Source organism: Macrotis lagotis, chromosome 1 (assembly GCF_037893015.1).
Source record: "Macrotis lagotis isolate mMagLag1 chromosome 1, bilby.v1.9.chrom.fasta, whole genome shotgun sequence".
Classification (NCBI taxonomy): Eukaryota; Metazoa; Chordata; class Mammalia; order Peramelemorphia; family Peramelidae; genus Macrotis; species Macrotis lagotis.
Genome location: NC_133658.1, coordinates 437,408,486 through 437,427,585, shown reverse-complemented (window position 1 = coordinate 437,427,585; position 19,100 = coordinate 437,408,486). Strand labels below are relative to the sequence as shown.

The 19,100-nt window shown below is 32.8% G+C and overlaps 1 protein-coding gene across 4 annotated transcripts in view; it reads right to left on the bottom strand.

Annotated features, from left to right (window-relative positions):
- Positions 1-699: 699 nt before the first annotated feature.
- The window catches only part of ACSL6 (acyl-CoA synthetase long chain family member 6), a 153,352-nt gene continuing 134,951 nt past the window's right edge, over positions 700-19,100 (bottom strand). For all 4 annotated transcript variants that reach the window (XM_074213292.1, XM_074213289.1, XM_074213290.1 and 1 more), the window contains 7 exons: positions 18,138-18,210; positions 14,173-14,261; positions 11,630-11,746; positions 10,541-10,684; positions 8,681-8,782; positions 6,089-6,160; positions 700-4,529 (listed from right to left, as the gene is read on the bottom strand). In XM_074213292.1, the coding sequence (XP_074069393.1) occupies positions 4,392-4,529; positions 6,089-6,160; positions 8,681-8,782; positions 10,541-10,684; positions 11,630-11,746; positions 14,173-14,261; positions 18,138-18,210 (735 nt within the window). In that variant the 3' untranslated portion in view covers positions 700-4,391. The remainder of the gene's footprint in view (positions 4,530-6,088; positions 6,161-8,680; positions 8,783-10,540; positions 10,685-11,629; positions 11,747-14,172; positions 14,262-18,137; positions 18,211-19,100) is intronic.

The window sequence follows — 19,100 nt, the reverse complement described above, 5'->3', positions numbered from 1 at the left end:
ACACAGCTAGGTAATCTTTAAGTGTCTGAGACCGGATTTGAACCCAGGTACTCCTGACTCCAGGGCCGGTGCTTTATCCACTGTGCCACCTAGTCACCCCTAATTTTGTTCTTGAAAGAACAAAACATCAGGTCTCATTTTCCTAGACCAGCTATAGGAAAGCATGTGTACTAACTACTTTTCATTGTATGTTTCATTTTTACAAAGGCTTTTTTAAGTACAGCCCCCTTACTTACAGAGGGAACTCTAATAGACTCCCTTATCATGATTTGTAATAAAACCATAATCACAATCTGAATAAAGCTTTTTTTCCTCTATCTTCTACTACAAAACAATAAACTGTAAAGTTTTTCCATAATAGGAGTTTGGAGGGAGATGCCTTAGCAAATTTTGCTTGGAATAAGAAGACAATGAAGGCTTACACTTATGCCACAGATATACTGGGTTTATAGCAAGTTTGGTTTAGTTACAAATTATGGTTGACTTATTATTGAACATATAATAAATATAATAATATCTTACAAAAAGGAAAATTTTTTTCTTAATATAGGTCATCCAAAAGGAATATGATTAACTTTGAAAATTGAAATTTATTTCTTTACAAAAGTTTCATAAATGCATTTTATATTCTAAATATACATGCTATTATAACAAAACTGAAAAAGTCATTACAATTAAGACACATACATACGTGTAATATTTTAATCCCCTCACTTTAACAAAAATGTAAAATTAGAATAAGCAACACTTCAGAAAATGCATTTTTAAAAAAATGTTCTGATTTTACTAAAAAAGAAAAGTCAAAATAATCAGTCAAGTGAAGGGTTTAAAAACCACCATTATCATCATGGAAAATTTTTCTACCAGGACCAGAATTACAGAGATTCATATTCAAAGTGCTTACATGCCTTTTCTTTATTTTCACTACAAAGGCGTTGTTACAGAAGAATCTTGTTTCTGGTTTTTTCATTCTTAAACTTTAATCCCAAGCTGATTGCAATAAATTGAAATGTCATAGTGAAAACTATGCAATATAAATGGATGAACTCTTTTGACAACCAGTATCTTCTTTTATTTCCAAAGAAATGTTATTTTACAAAAAAAAATAAGTAAAAGAAATATAGCCAGTGTAGATAATATGAACATATATCAATTGTATGGGAGGGTCTTCATCAGTTTTTTTTTTTCCTGAGGAATAAATAAGTTCTTAAGTGGTCCTGTTTCATTCAAAAATAGTACTTTTCTCCTTTCTTTACATTCATCTCTTATAGGGTTTTATATTCAATATAAATAGATCAAAAATGTATGCTTTACATACATGGAAAATAAAAGTTAACAAGCTAATTTTTCTTCACAGCAGAAAATGCCATTTATTTTCTATATCTATATCTATCTATCTATCTATCTATCTATCTATCTATCTATATATGTATGCACATATATAGTAAAATCAAATCCAAGGTGTTGACATTGAACTGCTAAAACTATTATTATCCAGTAAGAATTTTATATGTAAAAAATTCACAATTGTAATGGAAAAACTTTTTTGTTTTGTTTTGTTTTTGCAATTCTACATGTTTAAGGGCCCCAAAGTGATTTATTCAAGTTATGGGAATTTGCTGTTTATTTCCCTGATTTATAGCATATAGCAGATTGCAGGATAGCGTGCACATAACTGTCATGGGATGCCACGTGCATATTCTTGGATTGTTGGAATCATCCTGAATGTGGACCAAGATACTCTTTCTGGCCAAAGTGAATAGAAATAGTGCAAATTGTATTTGGTACAGTAAAAATATGTTAGATATTCACAATTTTAGCAAATGATGGGAATAATAAGCACATTTTGAATGAAAAGAAAACTAAAAGGTTGAATATCCCTGCTAGCTGGACAGGAACAAGACTAACTATATATAACCAGAGTTAATGAAGTCTAAGGGACTAAGTAAATTAACACAAATCTGTTCAAGGTTGGTTTAATGTTCCAGTATGGCTTTTTCCTGTCTTGACTATTCAAACAATTCACTTTTTTCTGTCTAAATAAAGAATGCTGATTTGTGGATACAAGATTTGCACTAAGAAAATGTTGTTTTGTCTTTCATTAGGAAATTAGGTAGTATTAATGGATAAGGACTTCTCAATGTAGCATATTTAGGACCCATGCTATTCATTTTAGTTCAGTTTGGACTTGCTAACAACTCTCACTCTGTAGCTATATGTGCTCATTTCTATTATTCAGGAAAGACAAGAAACAGTAGATCTTTTAAGTGAGAGAAAACTGATTATGTTTTTATATAAATAAATGAAGTTAGCAGGTACAGGGTCGGATAAAAATAGGGTTTCTCTTTTTTGTACAAAAAATACTTTTGCACTCTTTGCTCATGTAAGAGTCTTTTGGAAATAAAGGTAAATAATGAAGTTCATACCACAGTGGAAGAACAATGAAAAGTAGCTTCTTTTTCATTTCTGTTTAATTAAGAAACAAGTCACTTGCCTATAAAATTGCATCAGTATCAGTCAATGAATTCAGCTTTTGGTTAGTCAGTTCTATATAAAGAAAAATCAATGCAATATAGATGTAATCTTTTTTTATATTTTAAGTATTTCTTATCCAGAAATGTAATTTGCCAGTCTACATGTTGCTAATTCATTCATTCAGTTTATTAAACTTGCAAAAGCATGCAATGGAATCTGAGAGACATGTTAAAGTATGTGACAGATAAGATAAATACATTAGTTTTTTAGATTGAAGTTTTAGCCCAATTCCAGTCTGATTGGAAAACAAATGTAAGATTGTTGCTCCAGAAGGCATTCACCAAGCAGGCCCACATATGTATTTAGTTTCTAAGTGACCACATTTATTTATTTACAAAATATTAGGATCCTTTCTAGCTAAAAGGAGCATCTCTGGTTGCATGGTTGTTGAATCACTCAGCACCATTGGCTTCCAGTCACAGAATCTCTAATAGGGAAATAATGTCCTCTTTCTTGGCATTCTAACCTTCCCAGAAGCAGAATAGTAGTTATCTTATTTAATTGCTTTCCATGATAGTTGTGTTTCTGTTAAATGAAACTGATGATATCCATGTAGAGGACATTTTCTTTCCCGTTGCAGCAAAGAAAGACACAGGTAGTAGCCATCATATGAGAAAAAATCTGCTTTAGTTTTTTAAGTCATTCAGAGATTTTAAAAGATGGGTGACCTTAAGAACACATTTCCATACTCCAAGCTGTACTATGGTGTTTTTTCAGCAATTTGCATGAGGTTGGTGAACCTTATACCCAGAATTATATGGGATATGGAACCATATTACCTTTGAGGAATGGCACCTAACCATGTATAATATCCTAGGAATAAAGAACCAAAGATCTCTCTTTATTTCAAGCAAGTGAGTATTTTGCAGATTTCTCTGAGATAAGCCAGATCCAGGTTCTATCCTATTCTATCTATGGCTATACAGAAATGTTCATCTATTTAGGCTTGCTAGTATTAGTATTCACAGTCTCAGAGTGGATAACTGAAATATTCTAGCAGGAAGCTAGCTTATTTACATTAAAAATGTTCTATCCTGAGAAGTAGGTTGCTTTGTTGTTTTGTTCAAGTCTTTCTCACTTAGGGCCTTTTGGAGAATTGGAAAATGTAATCTTCTAGAGTTTATGACACTTCAAATTAATGCCTGTATATCATCATGGAAATACATTTTAAATATCTGTTTTTCTGAGCAATCTATATAGTTAGTTACCTTGGCTGGTTCAGTATTTTTCTCATGACTATGACTAAGCTTGAAACAGCGATGACTTGCTTCTTGGCCTGAAATATGTGTTGATGGTTATATTAATAAGGATTGGATAATGTTGAGAGAAACTGAAGTTCTGTCAAATATGGAAGATGTTCTCCGCCTTGAACAATTGTGATTTATTATAACAGGTAATCTAAAATTTTAGGTCAAACTCGTGATTTTTGACTATCAGTTATTAAATGAGGTAGACCAACATTGTCTAGGTACATATTTCATCTTGTGATTAGCTTGCAAATAATTATGTAGAATATTTCAATTATGTTTTTCCCTCCATATTTAATAGGATTTCTTTGAATATTAAGATTATATACATATATATTAATTTTAGTGGTATGCCATACTGGAGATGATGTCTTGATGTCTTTACACTGCCATATGCCATATTTGTAGCAATTTGTTACAATATCAGTTCAATAAAAATATACAGTGCTCAGTGATGATAGAGAAAATATTGTTAAAGATTTCTTGGAACAAGAAAAGGCTCAGTTATAAGGTCAGGTGCTTAGTCACTTTCAACTGCATCATTTTGATCACACTTTCAAGCATTACTAGGATATTGCTACACCGTCCAATATGTTAAGAACTTGAACTTCACATAGAGGTTGAATAAAGCTCTTCTATTTGTTTTTTGAAGTAATCTCTTAGTTCTCGCCTCTTAGCCTTTAGTGTTGGTGTCAGCAAGCCATTTTGTACTGAGAACATATCAGAGTGTATGAAAATGGCTTTAACCTAAAAACCAAATGCAAAATATAGCTTTTAATAAGAATTGGATTCATAACATTTATAGCACAAATAAATATACAAGCTTATAATAAATCAGTGCGGTTAAATATTTCTTTTAAAGATCAAAGTAATTTTCATATATGAATAGTCCATGGTCACATCTACAAACTAGTTTTATGTTAGCATGGAAAAATCAACTGCTGGTAGGGGTTAGGATATTTCTTGTCTTTAGATAACTTGTCTATTTCATCTTTGTTATTCATCATAGAAAATCCTGCTTTTTTAATGCTGAATGGGAGGTGGGGAGTAGTATTATTATCCTCTTTTATTTTGATTAGTTTCTGAGAGTACTTGGAGTTTACATATCTTATGGCATCAACCAAATAAGGAGATCTAGAAAAGGGAGCATGGAATAGTGGATTTAGAATCAGAAAAACTTGCATTATATATCAACTCTGACTAGCTTGACTAGCTCTGACTAGCTCTGACTAGCTCTAGTTTTTAAGTGGTGTGACCCTTGGCAAGTGATTTAGCAGTTTCCTCATCTATAAAACAAAAAGGTTAGACTGGGTGACTTCTGATCCTGTGAACCCTTGTCTATGTAACTTGGGCTAAACTGAACCTTGAGTAATACGTAAAGGTAAAGGATGTGAAGCAGGTCTAAATTTAAGCTAACAGTCTTTGAACAGTGCTAAACTAGTTATTTGTTATCAGATGGAAATTATTACACACACACACACACACACACACACACAATTATCAAGTTGTATAATCCATACTTATAAAGATAAGTTGTATATAAAAAAGTGCATTACAAAAATTATTACAAATTATCAAGTTGTATGATTCATACTTATAAAAGTAAGTTTTGTAAAAAGCATATTATGTCTAATGAAATAAAACAAGTCTAACTCTTATTGGAGGATTTTCTAACTTGAATTTTAGCCTATACAGAGCAGCTTAAGATGTTATTCTACTAGGTTTGGTTCAAGTATGGTTCAGATATATTAGTGAATGATGAATTCATAAGAAATTAATACAGAAAAGCCAAGGATATTTGAAGCAACCCCTTGCCTTTACAAATTGACATGGATAACTTGCCTACACATCCATGCACAGAGGCAGAATAGAGGATCATTTGATCTACTGTAGAATTTCAAATATTCTTATATCAAACTTCCATGAAAATGAAAATGAAGCAGGACTATAGTTAACTTTTTTGCTCTTACTTAACTATAAGGTTTTTTAAGGATAAAGAATCTGATTTTTACCTAAACTTTTTTTATCTCCCTAATGCCTAGAAAAATGAACTATACACATAATATTCATTGTACTATAAAAGCAATGAACATAAGGACACAGTCCTTATGAGAAATAATAGTATAAAATTCACAATTGTATCATGGCCTTCCTAGGGTCACTCAATCTAATCACCTGCCTAATATAGAACTTCACTAAAAAATATAATCTGCAGACACAATATAGTAAGAGATTTAGGACAAAAACATTAATAGCTATGATTTATTAGAATAATCAAAGCTGATTAGTCAAAAGATAATCTTTACCTGTTCAAAGGAATGTAGTCCACTTTCTTTTCCTAGTCTGACCATATCATCCATTATAGCTTGTTTCAACTCCTAAAATGAACCATATAAATTGAGTTACAAAGGCAATACACGTATAAATTTTAAACTCAAAGAAAGAAAAACTGGTTTATAAATAGAAATTAATGGAAAATTGCTTAGAGTTTGTACAACAATTAATAAATATATGTGCTCTCTAGTACTCTTTTTGGTGTTGGAAATGTTCACCAATGACTACAAGAGAGTTATTCTGTCACCCTGTACTCTTGCTCTACTGTCCATGATAGCTTCTGAGCATGGAGAGAATAAACAAAATAGAATTGCCATTTAGGAAATGATTCAATTATGACCTGTGTAGAATATTAGAAGGAAGAGACATTAGAGATTATTCTGTTTAGTGTTCTCTTTTTATTTACAAGGAAGAAAACAGTCTGAGAGAATATATGCCCAAAGTCACAAGGCAATTCAGTGGCAGAACCAAGTTTCAGATCTAGATCTTCTGACTCAAAATCTAATAGTTTTTCCACTGTACCATGCTTCTTCTATTGCAAGCAAAAAAGATCACTGAACTTTAGATTCAAATATACCTGGGTTGGAGTCCCAGCTTATTTTCTAGGTGTATAATTTTCTCTCTTTCTTAGCTTAGATTCTCTGAATCTCATTTTCTTCTTCTGTAAAATAGAATTATGGTTCCTAACTCACAGGACCATTTTGAACAAAGTGCTTTATAAAATAATAATAATAATAATAATAATAATAATAATAATAATAATATGCATTTATATACAGCACTAAGATATGCAAATCATTTTGCAAATATCTCATTTTATCTTCACCTTAACCTTGAAGGGGAAGTGCTATCATTATCCCTGTTTTACAAATGAAGTAGCTGTGGTAGAGGTTAAATGACTTGTTCAGGGTCACACAGCTAGTAAAATATCCAAGGCTGAATTTAAACTCAAACATTCCTGACTCTAGTCCAGTACTATGATCTTAGCTGCTTCTATAAGTACTTTTAAGTGTGACAAAAATTCAAATGATCATATTTATTCAAAATATAGCCCTTAACCTTTCCAAATCCAGAGGATGGATTCCTGATGCTCATGAAGTAAAGAAGGCACTAAATCTATATAGTCTGGGATTTCATAGGTTTTCTTAATGGTACATTAATTCCAGAGGTGCTCTGCTTGTGGTGTTCAGATGATGCATGAATGTAACATCTGAAACATGTGAATCATAGGTCAGTAAGAATTAGAATTAATGGGCTCTTAGTCTAAACCCACTCTATTATTTTATAGAGAAAGAAACTAAACTATGTGAACAAAGTATTTCTGTGCTCCATGGTACAGAACTCTGTTAAAGACAAGTTATTTTTCGGCTTTCTCTCACATTATATTCTCTTTTTTGTTTCCTTACTAGGAATGGCTTATATTTTGCACTGTAAGAATTTCTCTTTAATTTCATCTGTGAATGTTTAAGTAAAACATTGACACAGGAAAGATTAATTCGATAAAGAATTTCTATTGTTCAGATTATGGCATGCATTTGCAAGGAAAATCCATGCAATCTGTAAATGGAAAGTCAGTTGGATCTTGAGTTGAAGAGTAGACTCAATTGCTTTTTTGGACACTGCACCTTTTTAATGGACCCAAGTTTCTCATGGAAACAAAAATCCATCTTTTAATACTCATATTCCAGCAGTATTACAGTATGGTAGAAAATCATGAAATATAATGACTTCTAAGGATTTGAAATTCAATATAATGCAGAGGACAATGGAAAAGCAGAGAGAGTAGGCATAAACAGGCTACTATATTGAAGCAATCGGGAACTTAAAAAGAAAATAGGAATAAAAGATGCCATTAAGTAAAATACATGACAGGAATAAAAGATATGATAAGGATGAGAGAAGAATAGTTGGAATCTCCACTGTTACCCTTTCAATGTCAGAAGGAGGACTCCAGTATATTATGGCAAATTTATGGGAAGACATGAACAAATAGAATGGTGGAATGGGTAGGTATGGAGAGTTTCAGCCTGAATCTTTGGAGGGAACTCTGAAACTATGAGATTATAGACCCATTTGTGTGATATAAAGTGTACTTGAATATCAGATTTCAACTCATTACTATTAATAATGGTTATAAAATAAAGATACCAATAGTTAGAAAGAGCATGAAAATGTGAGTCAGCAGTCCTGAGACTAACTAGTTGTGTGACCTTGGTAAAGTCCCTTCCCCTTTCCAGGTTTCAATCCTCTGCAAAATAAGGAATTTAGACTAGGTAGTCTCTAGGTTCTGTCCATCCATAAGATTCTGATTTGATGAGTTTTCTAAGTTCTAAAGGAAAACACAATTTGTTATTGTTGTCATTGTTGTTATTGGGGTATTTGGGGAAAGACAGGAAGTAGGAGACTAGGTTGGTTAGAGAAAATGAGTCCTCTAGTTAAAAGATCATTGTTTTGGGGTTTTCAAAGAAATCCCAATTTCATAAGCATGGTTTTTCATTGCTCTCCTATCAATAGTTAGGTCATTAAATGCAGCAATAACATAAAAGAATCCCCCAAACATATACCTTATCTTGACAGAGTTCTGCATATGTCCCATCAAATCCTCTCTTCTTTGCCCAACTGGGCATGACTTCAGGATCAGGCACAACAATACCCACCAGGAAAGCCTGTCATTTCCCCACAGATTTAAAAAAATTAATAAGTGGTTGAGACACAGATCATTTATTAGTATTCTTGAAAAATTCAGGTGTCCAGTATAATTAATCTGTTATGAAACATTTCCACAAATAAATCTCATAGATAAGATTAGTTAGTTATCTAATTACTTTTATTTTTAATGGCATTCAGTATCAAGCTCTACATCAATATAATCAAAATCAATGTATCCAAATCTGGCTTTGCTTATGTACACATTAATCATCAAATCTTGAATTGTAAGTCAAATGATTCTATAATATGGAAAAAAATGTTTGCATTTTCAGTCAAGAATCTTAAAATATTGAATAACCAGTTGTCATCATTGTGATGTTTCTACAATTCTTATTTTTAAATAGTCTATTCATAAGATCAAATAACTAGTTTAAAAAATTCAAGAATTCTGTTCTAATTATGCTAGCTCAGTGACAGTATAGAAAGAAGAAAAAAGAGATACAGACTAACTTGTCCCTTCTACTTCTAAATCTACCATATTAGAATTACTTCCTGTATTACTTAAAGCATGTTTTTCAAATATTCCTTCTCAATCATTTAAATACTATTTCTAGGTCTTCTATTTAAAGTATTGCTTAATTGTCTGTACAAATTAATTAGAATTATGGCACATTCTAATGAAAGGGAGAAATCACCTTTCTCCTTATGATGGAGAGATGAAGAGTTTACAGAATGTACTCTGTCCAAGAGATTTGCTCTGTTAGCTTTTCCTAATTGTTTTGTTATAAAGGTCTCATTTGGTAGTGGTAATAATGGGTATTTATAGAAATCACTGTGATGTAACAAAAAGTATCAACAAAACTTTTTTAAAAAATCCATTGGAATATTGTTCTACCAAATGATTAGGAATTATGACTCTTCCTGACACACTGATAGTTCAGAATTACATGTTCGCTGAGCTTTCTACTTTAAAATTATTTCTTTTGGGAATAACTAAATTTCACTGTTTTTTTTTTAAATTTCTAAAGTGACTGTCTCTTTCCTTGATTAAGAAAGCTTATCAATACTTTTAATAATTTTAACTTTGGAAAGTACAGCAGGGTAGTAGGTTTTATTTTGTGAGGTGGGACAGGGAAGCTTTCACTAAGTAGGTGTTTGATCTTTAAGAACACCCCTGGGGCGGCTAGGTGGCATAGTGGATAAAGCAAAGGCCCTGGAGTCAGGAGTACCTGCTTTCAAATCCAGTCTCAGACATTTAATAATTACCTAGCTGTGTGGCCTTGGGCAAGCCACTTAATCCCGTTTGCCTTGCAAAAAAAAAACAACCCTAAAAAAAATCACTCCTGTTCCCAAGGTACATGAATAAATAAATAAATTCTAAAATTACCTGCCAAGTATGATAGACTTAGTTCTTCTTAGCAATACAATGTTCTAACACAATTCCAAAAGGCTTATAATTAAAGATGCTAACCACATCCAGAGAAAGAAATCTGGAGTCTGAATGCAGATAGAAGCATATTATTTTCCCTTTTTTTTGTTTTAATTTTCTCATGGTTTTTCCTTTTTGTTCTGATTCTTCTTTCACAACATGATTAATATGGAAATATGTTTAACATGATTGTACATGTATAACCTATATCAGATTGCTTGTTCTCTTGGGGAAGAGAAAGAGATAGAAAAGTTTGGAACTCAAAATCCTATAAAAACGAATGTTGAAAACTGTTTTACATGCAATTGGTAAAGAAATAAAATATTATTATGAAAAAGAAAATTACCTGTAAGCTGTCTCCATGCACATAGGTCTGAGCTACAGGTTCACTTCGAACATAGATGTTTTCAATCTTTTCTGGAGCAATGTACTCTCCTTGAGCGAGTTTAAATATGTGCTTTTTTCGATCAATAATTTTAAGAGTACCTGTCTGTTGAGTGTGAGAAATTATTTTAATTAAAATTAATATGTAATTACAATAGATTATTACTGGACAGTTTTCTATACTCTATTGCAGATTCTCTTTAGAAACACTGTAAATCAAGTTTAATAGCTCAAGTGCTCAGAGTGCTAAATTTTGTTTTTTGTTGTTGTTTCAATCATGTCCAACTCTTTGTCACCCCTTACGGGATTTTCTTGGCAAAGATATTGAGGTGGTTTGCCATTCCTTCTCTAGCACACTATATAGAGGAGAAAACTGAGGCAAATAGGGTTAGGTGCCATGGCCAGGTTCACAAAACTAGTAAATGTCTGAACCCAGATTTGAGCTCAAGAAGATGAGTCTTCCTAACTCCAGGCTTGGCTTTCTACCCACTGTGACACCTAGAGAACTAAGTAGGTACTTAAAATGGTAAAATAATGGTCATAGCAACAATCATAAAGGTAAATTCAAGAACCTTGGACTATCTGGTTGGAATGATTATTTTCTTGTGAGAAACTGGAACAGATAATTGTTGGTTTAGCAAAGGTTATGGATTTTGGGATGATGTCTTAACTATACTTGGTTACTAACGCAGAGACATAGAGAACCCAGACTGGGCAATTTTCAAAGAAAATTATGTTCAAGTGTATGTAAGTATCATTGCTTTGTTCACTTAGAAGCTCATATCTTTTCCCATCAGCAAAACTCAATAAGAATTTATAAGCACTGTTTACAAGGCACTATGTCCTAGGTGTCAGTGATAGAAAGATAAGAAAAAAAAAGACATTTCCTGCCCTAATTGAGCTAGTTGTCTGTAGAAAAGTGGGAGAATTTGGCATCTACATAAATCTCTTTCACTAATTTAAACAAGAACAAACTTGCTATCTCCTTCATTACAATTTAGGGAATCAAAGTTGGCATGAAGTTCCTTCAAATTTCTCAGGGAATACATACAGGTAACCACTTCCCAATATCTCCAGTATGAAGCCAGCCATCCTTGTCTAATGCCTCATCAGTCTTCTCTTTGTCTTTGAGATAACCCTTGAAAACATTTGGTCCTTTCACACAGATCTGAATGAAAGAGAAATCTCTGTTGAATGATGATAAGAAGCAAACTTTCGTTTCAACTGATTTGAACTCTAGAGGGAGCAATTGATTCATCATCCTTGACCCCCAGTTACCTTTCTCACCCTCAAAAAAAAAAAAATGAAAATTCAATTCTTCATATTAGGAGTGTTTATTCCCTCCCTCTGTCCATTCTGCAAGGCCAGTACAATTTCAATCTCTGATATGACATTAAGTTGACAGTTATTGCCATATATAGCTATTTATCTTTTTTATGTATACATGACCAATCCTACTACAAAGTTCTTAGGATAGAGATCATATCTTCTTCATCATATGCTCCACTACATCTAGCACAGGGCTTGAGGCATAGCAGATGCACAGCCAATGTTTGCTGGTTGACTGAGTTTCTTTATTCTCCTATCTTATCATATGCAAATGTAATGGTAATAAAATCAGAATTTAAAAAAAAATATTGTTGCTACTATCCCTTCATTCCCCTAATGATGAGTAACTCAAAGGGAAAGGACAGAGGGGACTTCTACCTGTTTCTACACAGTTAATGTCATAGACAAAGATGAAATTGTATCTATCAAAAGTTATTTTACCCAAGCTTCAGTTGAAACTTGAAAAATACTGGGGAAAGCCTACACTTGATTTGAGACAAGTATATTCATAAACTTTGAATTTGTTTGAGGAATAGGAAGGTAGATATAGAATTAAATAAATCATTAATTAAATAAGACAATATGGCAGGTAATTTTGATCACATAGAGGAAGCAATATAAAGAGAAAAAATTTCACTTTTTTTCTTTAACATGCGTAGATAATTATAAGCATGGATAGAAAAATAGAATTATGTCATTTAGGCTACCTTTTACCTCACAAATATCGTCAGCCACTCAAACAAATGCAGTGTAATATGCTGGAAATTGAAATGGATTTTGGAGCCAGGATTCCTGAGTCTGTCAAAACTTCTCCAAGGCTTCTTTCTCTCTCTCTCTCTCTCTCTCTCTCTCTCTCTCTCTCTCTCTCTCTCTCTCTCTCTCTCTTTTTCTGTTTTTGCAAAGCAATGGGGTTAAATGACTTGCCCAGGGTCACACAATTAAGTATTAAGTGTCTGAGACTGAATTTGAACTCAGGTCCTCCTAACTTCAGGACTGGTGCTCTATCCATTGAGCCACCTAGCTATCCTGAAGCCTTGGTTTTCTTACCTATAAAATGGAGATAATACTGATTGGGAGGGAAGAACTTTGTAAATTTCAAAGTTCAATCTACAGAAATGTGAATTATGATGATATTAAAAAGGGCATAAAAGGAGGGAATGTAATTTCAAATACAAACTGATTCTTAAAAGATATTCAAAGAAGCATCCTCTTTGCTGGCATGCAAAGTCCAAGTACCAGTGTTTCTACACCATCGAATGACTGTTCCCTTCTTCCTCACTGATGTACCTCTGTGCTTTAGCAATCACCCCTGATTATGCCCCTAATGATTTTCTTACAGGTTGATAGATATTTGAGACCCCTAAGAAACAGGGCAGATATGTGGCAGCTAGAGGGTACAGTGAAGAGAGTGCTGGACTTGGTGTCAAATATAGCCTTAGACAATCATGTGACCTTGGGCAAGTCACCTCTGCCTCAGTTTCTCCACAGTATAATAATAATAGCACCCACTTCCAAGGGTTGTTATCATGAGATAATGTTTGTAAAGCCTGACACATTGTGGGCCCTATATAAAATGTTGTTATTATTCTTATCATCATCATTATTAATTCAAAATGTGAATGAAGAGATGAAGAATTAGATGCCAATTGGGGATGAAAGCTAAAATCAGGAACAAAAAATGGGACATTAGGCAACAGAATGGGGGGATAAGAGATGATACTAAAGGTGCTTGATTTTACAAATGAAGAAACTGAAGGACAGATATATAGATATATAGCTAGTAAGTAATAGATCTAGGATTTCAAGGCAGGTCATTTGAATCCAAATTCAGAGTTATTTTTATGGCACAATGCTATTGGGGATGTTGTAGAAAAAATGCTTTGTAAGGTATATTTTGGTTAACATAACCTCTGGGTCCTGTTCATTTCAAAGTTATGTGATTCTCCTTCAACACTTTTGAATTTCCTTTCAGAGTTTTAAACAATAACTAATGTAAAACATGACATTAGCTTTTGTTGGTTCAAATCTCCATTACATGAGACTCATGTTTACAAGCTTTTTTTCTGCTATTGTCCCTTTGTTTCACCATTTGATTATATAATACAAAAACATCACATGCTACACATACACACACACCTGCAGTTGTAGTCCTCTATGTTATTATGATAAACTTGTAAAGCAATGCAGAGCTTTTCTTAGTGCTGAAAATGATAAATCCTGATTAACACCTTCCTCTCCCCTCCCCCTCCCCCAGCTTAAACTTACCTCTCCCTCTCCTTTGGAGGCAAAATAGTTCAGTTCTTCCACATCTATCAGTTTGATGTAATTGCAGGGTAATGGTGCACCCACATGACCTATAAATCAGAATTAGCTTAGCAAGTTTCAGCTTTCAAATTGAGCTCAGCATTTATGTAGAAAACTTTCTAGCAGAAAGTAAGAGTGCTGGTGGTACTTTCATTGCAATAAAGATCTAGAACTGTTTCCTCCTTCCTCCTCTTCATTCCTTTCATATTTTCCCAAATCTTATGGACAAAGAAGAGGTCCACCACTACCACCACTTCTTGGCTTAAGTTTTGTACCACAAGAAAAATGGGATTTGTTCATGGAGAGTAGTGCACAGAGCATGACCAACAATATTTTAGTTCAATGTCATCATTTTCTGGTACTGCTTAGAAAAACAATAACAAAAAGATACACAATTATCATCTTAGACATTTCCCAGCTCAATACTTTTACCTTTGTTACAAAGTGACAGAATTAGCATTTTGTCAGTCATTAAGGATTGGTCCTCATTTTAAATGGAACAAATTTCTTATAAAGTTACTTAAATTTAAGTTTGTCTAGTCAACCTACTCATCTCATATTGGTTTCCTGCTGTTCTAAATGGAATTCACTCAGACCTGTGTAGGTAATTGGGTTGAGAATGATTACAAGAATTCAAATTAGTTTTGTGTACACTACAGCCAAATTTATATACTAATCCTTTTTAAAAGAGTAATTACTTAAGCTCATTACAAGCCTATGGACTGTCTTGAAGAAGTATTTCTCTGAGCTATAGGACATACATTAGTGTAGGATTATTGAGAGGCAAGTACTGGCCAAGATGCTGAATGAAAAGAAGGATTTTTAAAGTGTTAAAGGCATCCCATTTCTATTTTTTCTTTAAAACAAGGAGTATTTTCCAATAGGTTTTTTTTCCTGTTAAGCACTCCTGAACTAAATACATGAGGGTCAAAGATCTATAATTTCTATCATATTAGAATTCCTGGTTTGAGTACTCCTTCTATCTGTGGCAGAGTAAAATCTGTCTACAATTTATAATCTTGGAGAACTGCTTCAGGCTTAAAGAGGTTCCGTGATTTGTTCTTGACACATAGCGAGTAAGCATCAGAGGCAGAATTTGAATCCAGGCCCCACATTATATATACTAACTGCTTCTAATCTTTAAATATATCAGTAAATTTAGCTAAATCCTATCTTTTGATTTTTATATGAAAATTTTCTATCCTTTCTTCCCTTGCCCCACTTATTCTATATCTCTTGCCAGCCAAAGCAGAAGCTTTTAATAGTCAAGATTAAAAAAAAAAAAAGGTAGAACCTGACAGATCTTATAGTGAAAGAATGTACATCCTCATACTGTTTACCTCACAGGAATGATGTGAGAAAAGGGCATCATAAATCTTACGGTAAAATAAAAATGTGAACTTTTGTTATTATATTATCTAATAGGTTTAGAAATGGTCCTGGTATATGTTATTATCCTATTAATCTTTTATATTTAATATTCTATGAACTATTGTTCAGGGTGATAAAATCACTTTTTTGATAGATGAATAAGTATTAGGATGTAAGTATATATTCTCTAGGTTCATTAAAAGCATCCTTGGTACAATTCTAGAGGCACAAAGAATTACAAGGATGTTATGCATCTCATCCACTTCCCATATTATTTTGGTCTCCTCTGCTAAGTCTTTATATTTTGTTCTATTTTTTTGTTCCATGTAGTATGGAAATTATGAACATATGGTATTATGACAGTTATATGCATTTTTAATTTTTCATGGGTTGGTCCTATATCTAGCAATAATGGGTGACAGTTCAGTTTTTGATAATGATCCACTTCCATTATATGAGTTCTCTAGGACACTTTAGGATCAGAATTTATAGTTTGGTGATTTTTTTTTACCTGTGTCAGTCTTGGAGTATTTCTGATATTTAACTCCCACCACTAAGTCATATTTTGCTCAATATTTAGTAGGTGCTAAATTTTTACAGACTACACTGATGCACCATACAGCTTTTTTTTTTTAGTTCTTTTAATAGTGGTTTAACACTCCTTTGTATAATCTACCTTGATCATTAAGACAATGATGACAATTCAGGACCAGGTCATTACCACTTTTGTAACTCATAGTGGCAATGACCTAGTCCTGAATTGCCATCTTTAATTTCTTTGTTTCTACTGACAAATCCTCATGACTCAGCTATTTATTGAATATTTCAATTGCCATATTGTTGACTAAATTCACCTGAATGTCATCCATAGAGAACTTTTTAAATTCACTCAATGATATTATTGTTTCATGGTCTCCATATTTGCAATCCACAAATCCAGTAATGCATATCTTAAGTAAGGATTTTGTTTACAATTGTATGGGTAGCATGAAGGAATAGCACAACAGCAAACAAACCAAAATATGGAGGAAGGAAGAATAAGTTGATAAAGAAGTAGTCAAAGATCCAGGAAAAAAACGAGAATGGAATCTTTGAAGATGTTTCCTACATTGTAATTGAGTGCTCTAGGTTAGAAAGTCAGTCATAAAATAAAATTTCTAATTTGGACAATGTCAGAGAACACTTTGTAGAATGAAGAGAAATAAGAACAAGGGAGAATGGCATGAACCTTTCCTTTACTAAACTCTTATTCCACTTAGGTTTGACATATATTGTTTTCCTTCTGGGTAACTCAAAATTGATTTCATCAATGTTTACGGCACCATTAGCTCTAAATCTTGGTTGGTATGTTGGTAAACTAAAATACAATGGGCTGATCCCATCATAGAGGATATAGTGACAGTAATTAAGTACCCTGGATGATGTTCTAGGCCAGTGTTGCTCATATTCCTTTATTGTTGTGGGGGGTCCACTCCAGTGAGGTAAAAATAGTCATAGATCAACCATGCTACTACTCCCTTGGGCCACTTCAATTTAAATTATCTTTATTAAATGTCTATAATGTTCAGCACAATATGTTGAGTGCTTAAGGAATAAGAAAAATTATAAATAATAGTCTCTATCCTCAAGTAATTTCCAGTCCAATAGAAAAGATATGGCAGGTACTCAAATAGATATGTCATAAAATAGAATTAATAAAAGAAAAGGAGTGACAAATGCAAGATTATATATTTTTTAAAATTTGAGGATTTCACTTTTAACTGGAAATATCAGGAAAGACAATTTGAATAGATGTTTGAAATGAAGGATATCATTAGGTGAAAATGACAGAATGTGTGCCAGGTAAGGGATATGGGGATGAAACATGCAAATAAACAGAACTGGAAAACAGAAGCATGAGTCCAGAGAATGAATTGACTCTCCAGTTTGACTAGAATGTAGAGTACATGGAGGAATACTGTTGAAAAGGAGCAAACCATCTTCATCTTCTATTTCTTATCCCTTTCACAGACCAAAAGAAACACAAATGGAGTAGATGGGGAAAAAGAGAGAAGTTTTGACATCTGGAAGATAGGAAATGAAGCAATTATCAGAGATGGTCTCAATCCTCTCAGTAGGCAGTCTTTTGAGAGAGAGAATGAAGTGAAATTAAGGAGAAAGAAGTTTGAGACAAGTTACTGTGGGCAGTTTTATAGATTGTTACTCTTCCCACAAGAGAAATGTAAAGACAAGTGCAATTTTAGGTGAAATCTCACTGAGATAATACCTAGATACCTACCTAAATTATCATTTGTTGCCAGAAGTAAACATATGAATAATGTTATGTTATAAACACTAACATTATTAGAGACCCAAGGTCCTCTAAAGGATTGATACAGTTCATGCTCTAAGAAGTATGATTATAGCTACTAGAAGTCAGTTTTCTTATTTTCATGTACTTATTATCACTCAAAAACTTTGAAAAAATTGGCAGTCCATTGTTTCCTAGAGGGGGGAATCTTTAAACTCTAACATAAACTCTAAACAGTTTTCTAGGATCTTGCCCTTTTTCTTACCTGAGGTCCAGTCCCCTGGAGTTGTAAAGGTACACCCAGCGGTACACTCAGTTTGACCATAACCTTCATATACCTATAAGAGGAACATAGCTCTTAACCTAGACCACCAATTCAATGATGCCTATACTTAATGAGGTAATGTAGATAAAGCTCTCTCCTATAGATAGTGACAATCATTAAGTGTCCTGGGTGGTATATAGATTTCAAGAATGGCTGTTATAATTACTCATTTGGGCATTACTCAAACAATGCAAATTTCACCTTGTTGTACAGTGCTTTTCTTTTCAGCTAGTTAACATCATATGAATAATCAAAAATAGTCAACATTGGGAATGTTACTTTGGCCGTTATTGTGTAAGACATGTAATTATGTCTTATGTGTAAGACATGCTTAGTGGAGATCAAAGTGATGAATAAGTAAACAAACTAGTGAAGTTCAAGGCTTAATGTCTCTGAATTTCTTTAAACTGTTATCTTTATAAGTTCAAAATATTTATAGATTTATTAATTTAATTATTAAGTTCACTGTTTTATTTTAGCTATGCAAAAAGCAAATAGTCTAGAATCTTTCTAAATAACATCACTATACATGAAAATTTGGAATGAGGTTGGTTTGTTTTGGATCCTTTCAAAAGGAATTTAATTACTATACTATTAAAAGAACATTATTATAAGGAAGTACCATGATTCAGATGCTGAGGACAGTGTTAGAAGTACAAAACCTTAAAAGATCAGTATTATTAATATCCATAAAGCATATATGTAGCCAATTTACTTTAATCTCACTAATAATGTACAATTTATGAAATCTACCTTGCCTATGCATAGGAGGCATGTTATAAGTACTTTGTTGAATGAGTAAGTAAATTAATTTTAAATACTTCTGAAACAAATTTAGTAGAAATATAATATAAAAAAATATTGTTCCTTTTAGTTAAAAGACAAGATATATTTATATTTCTG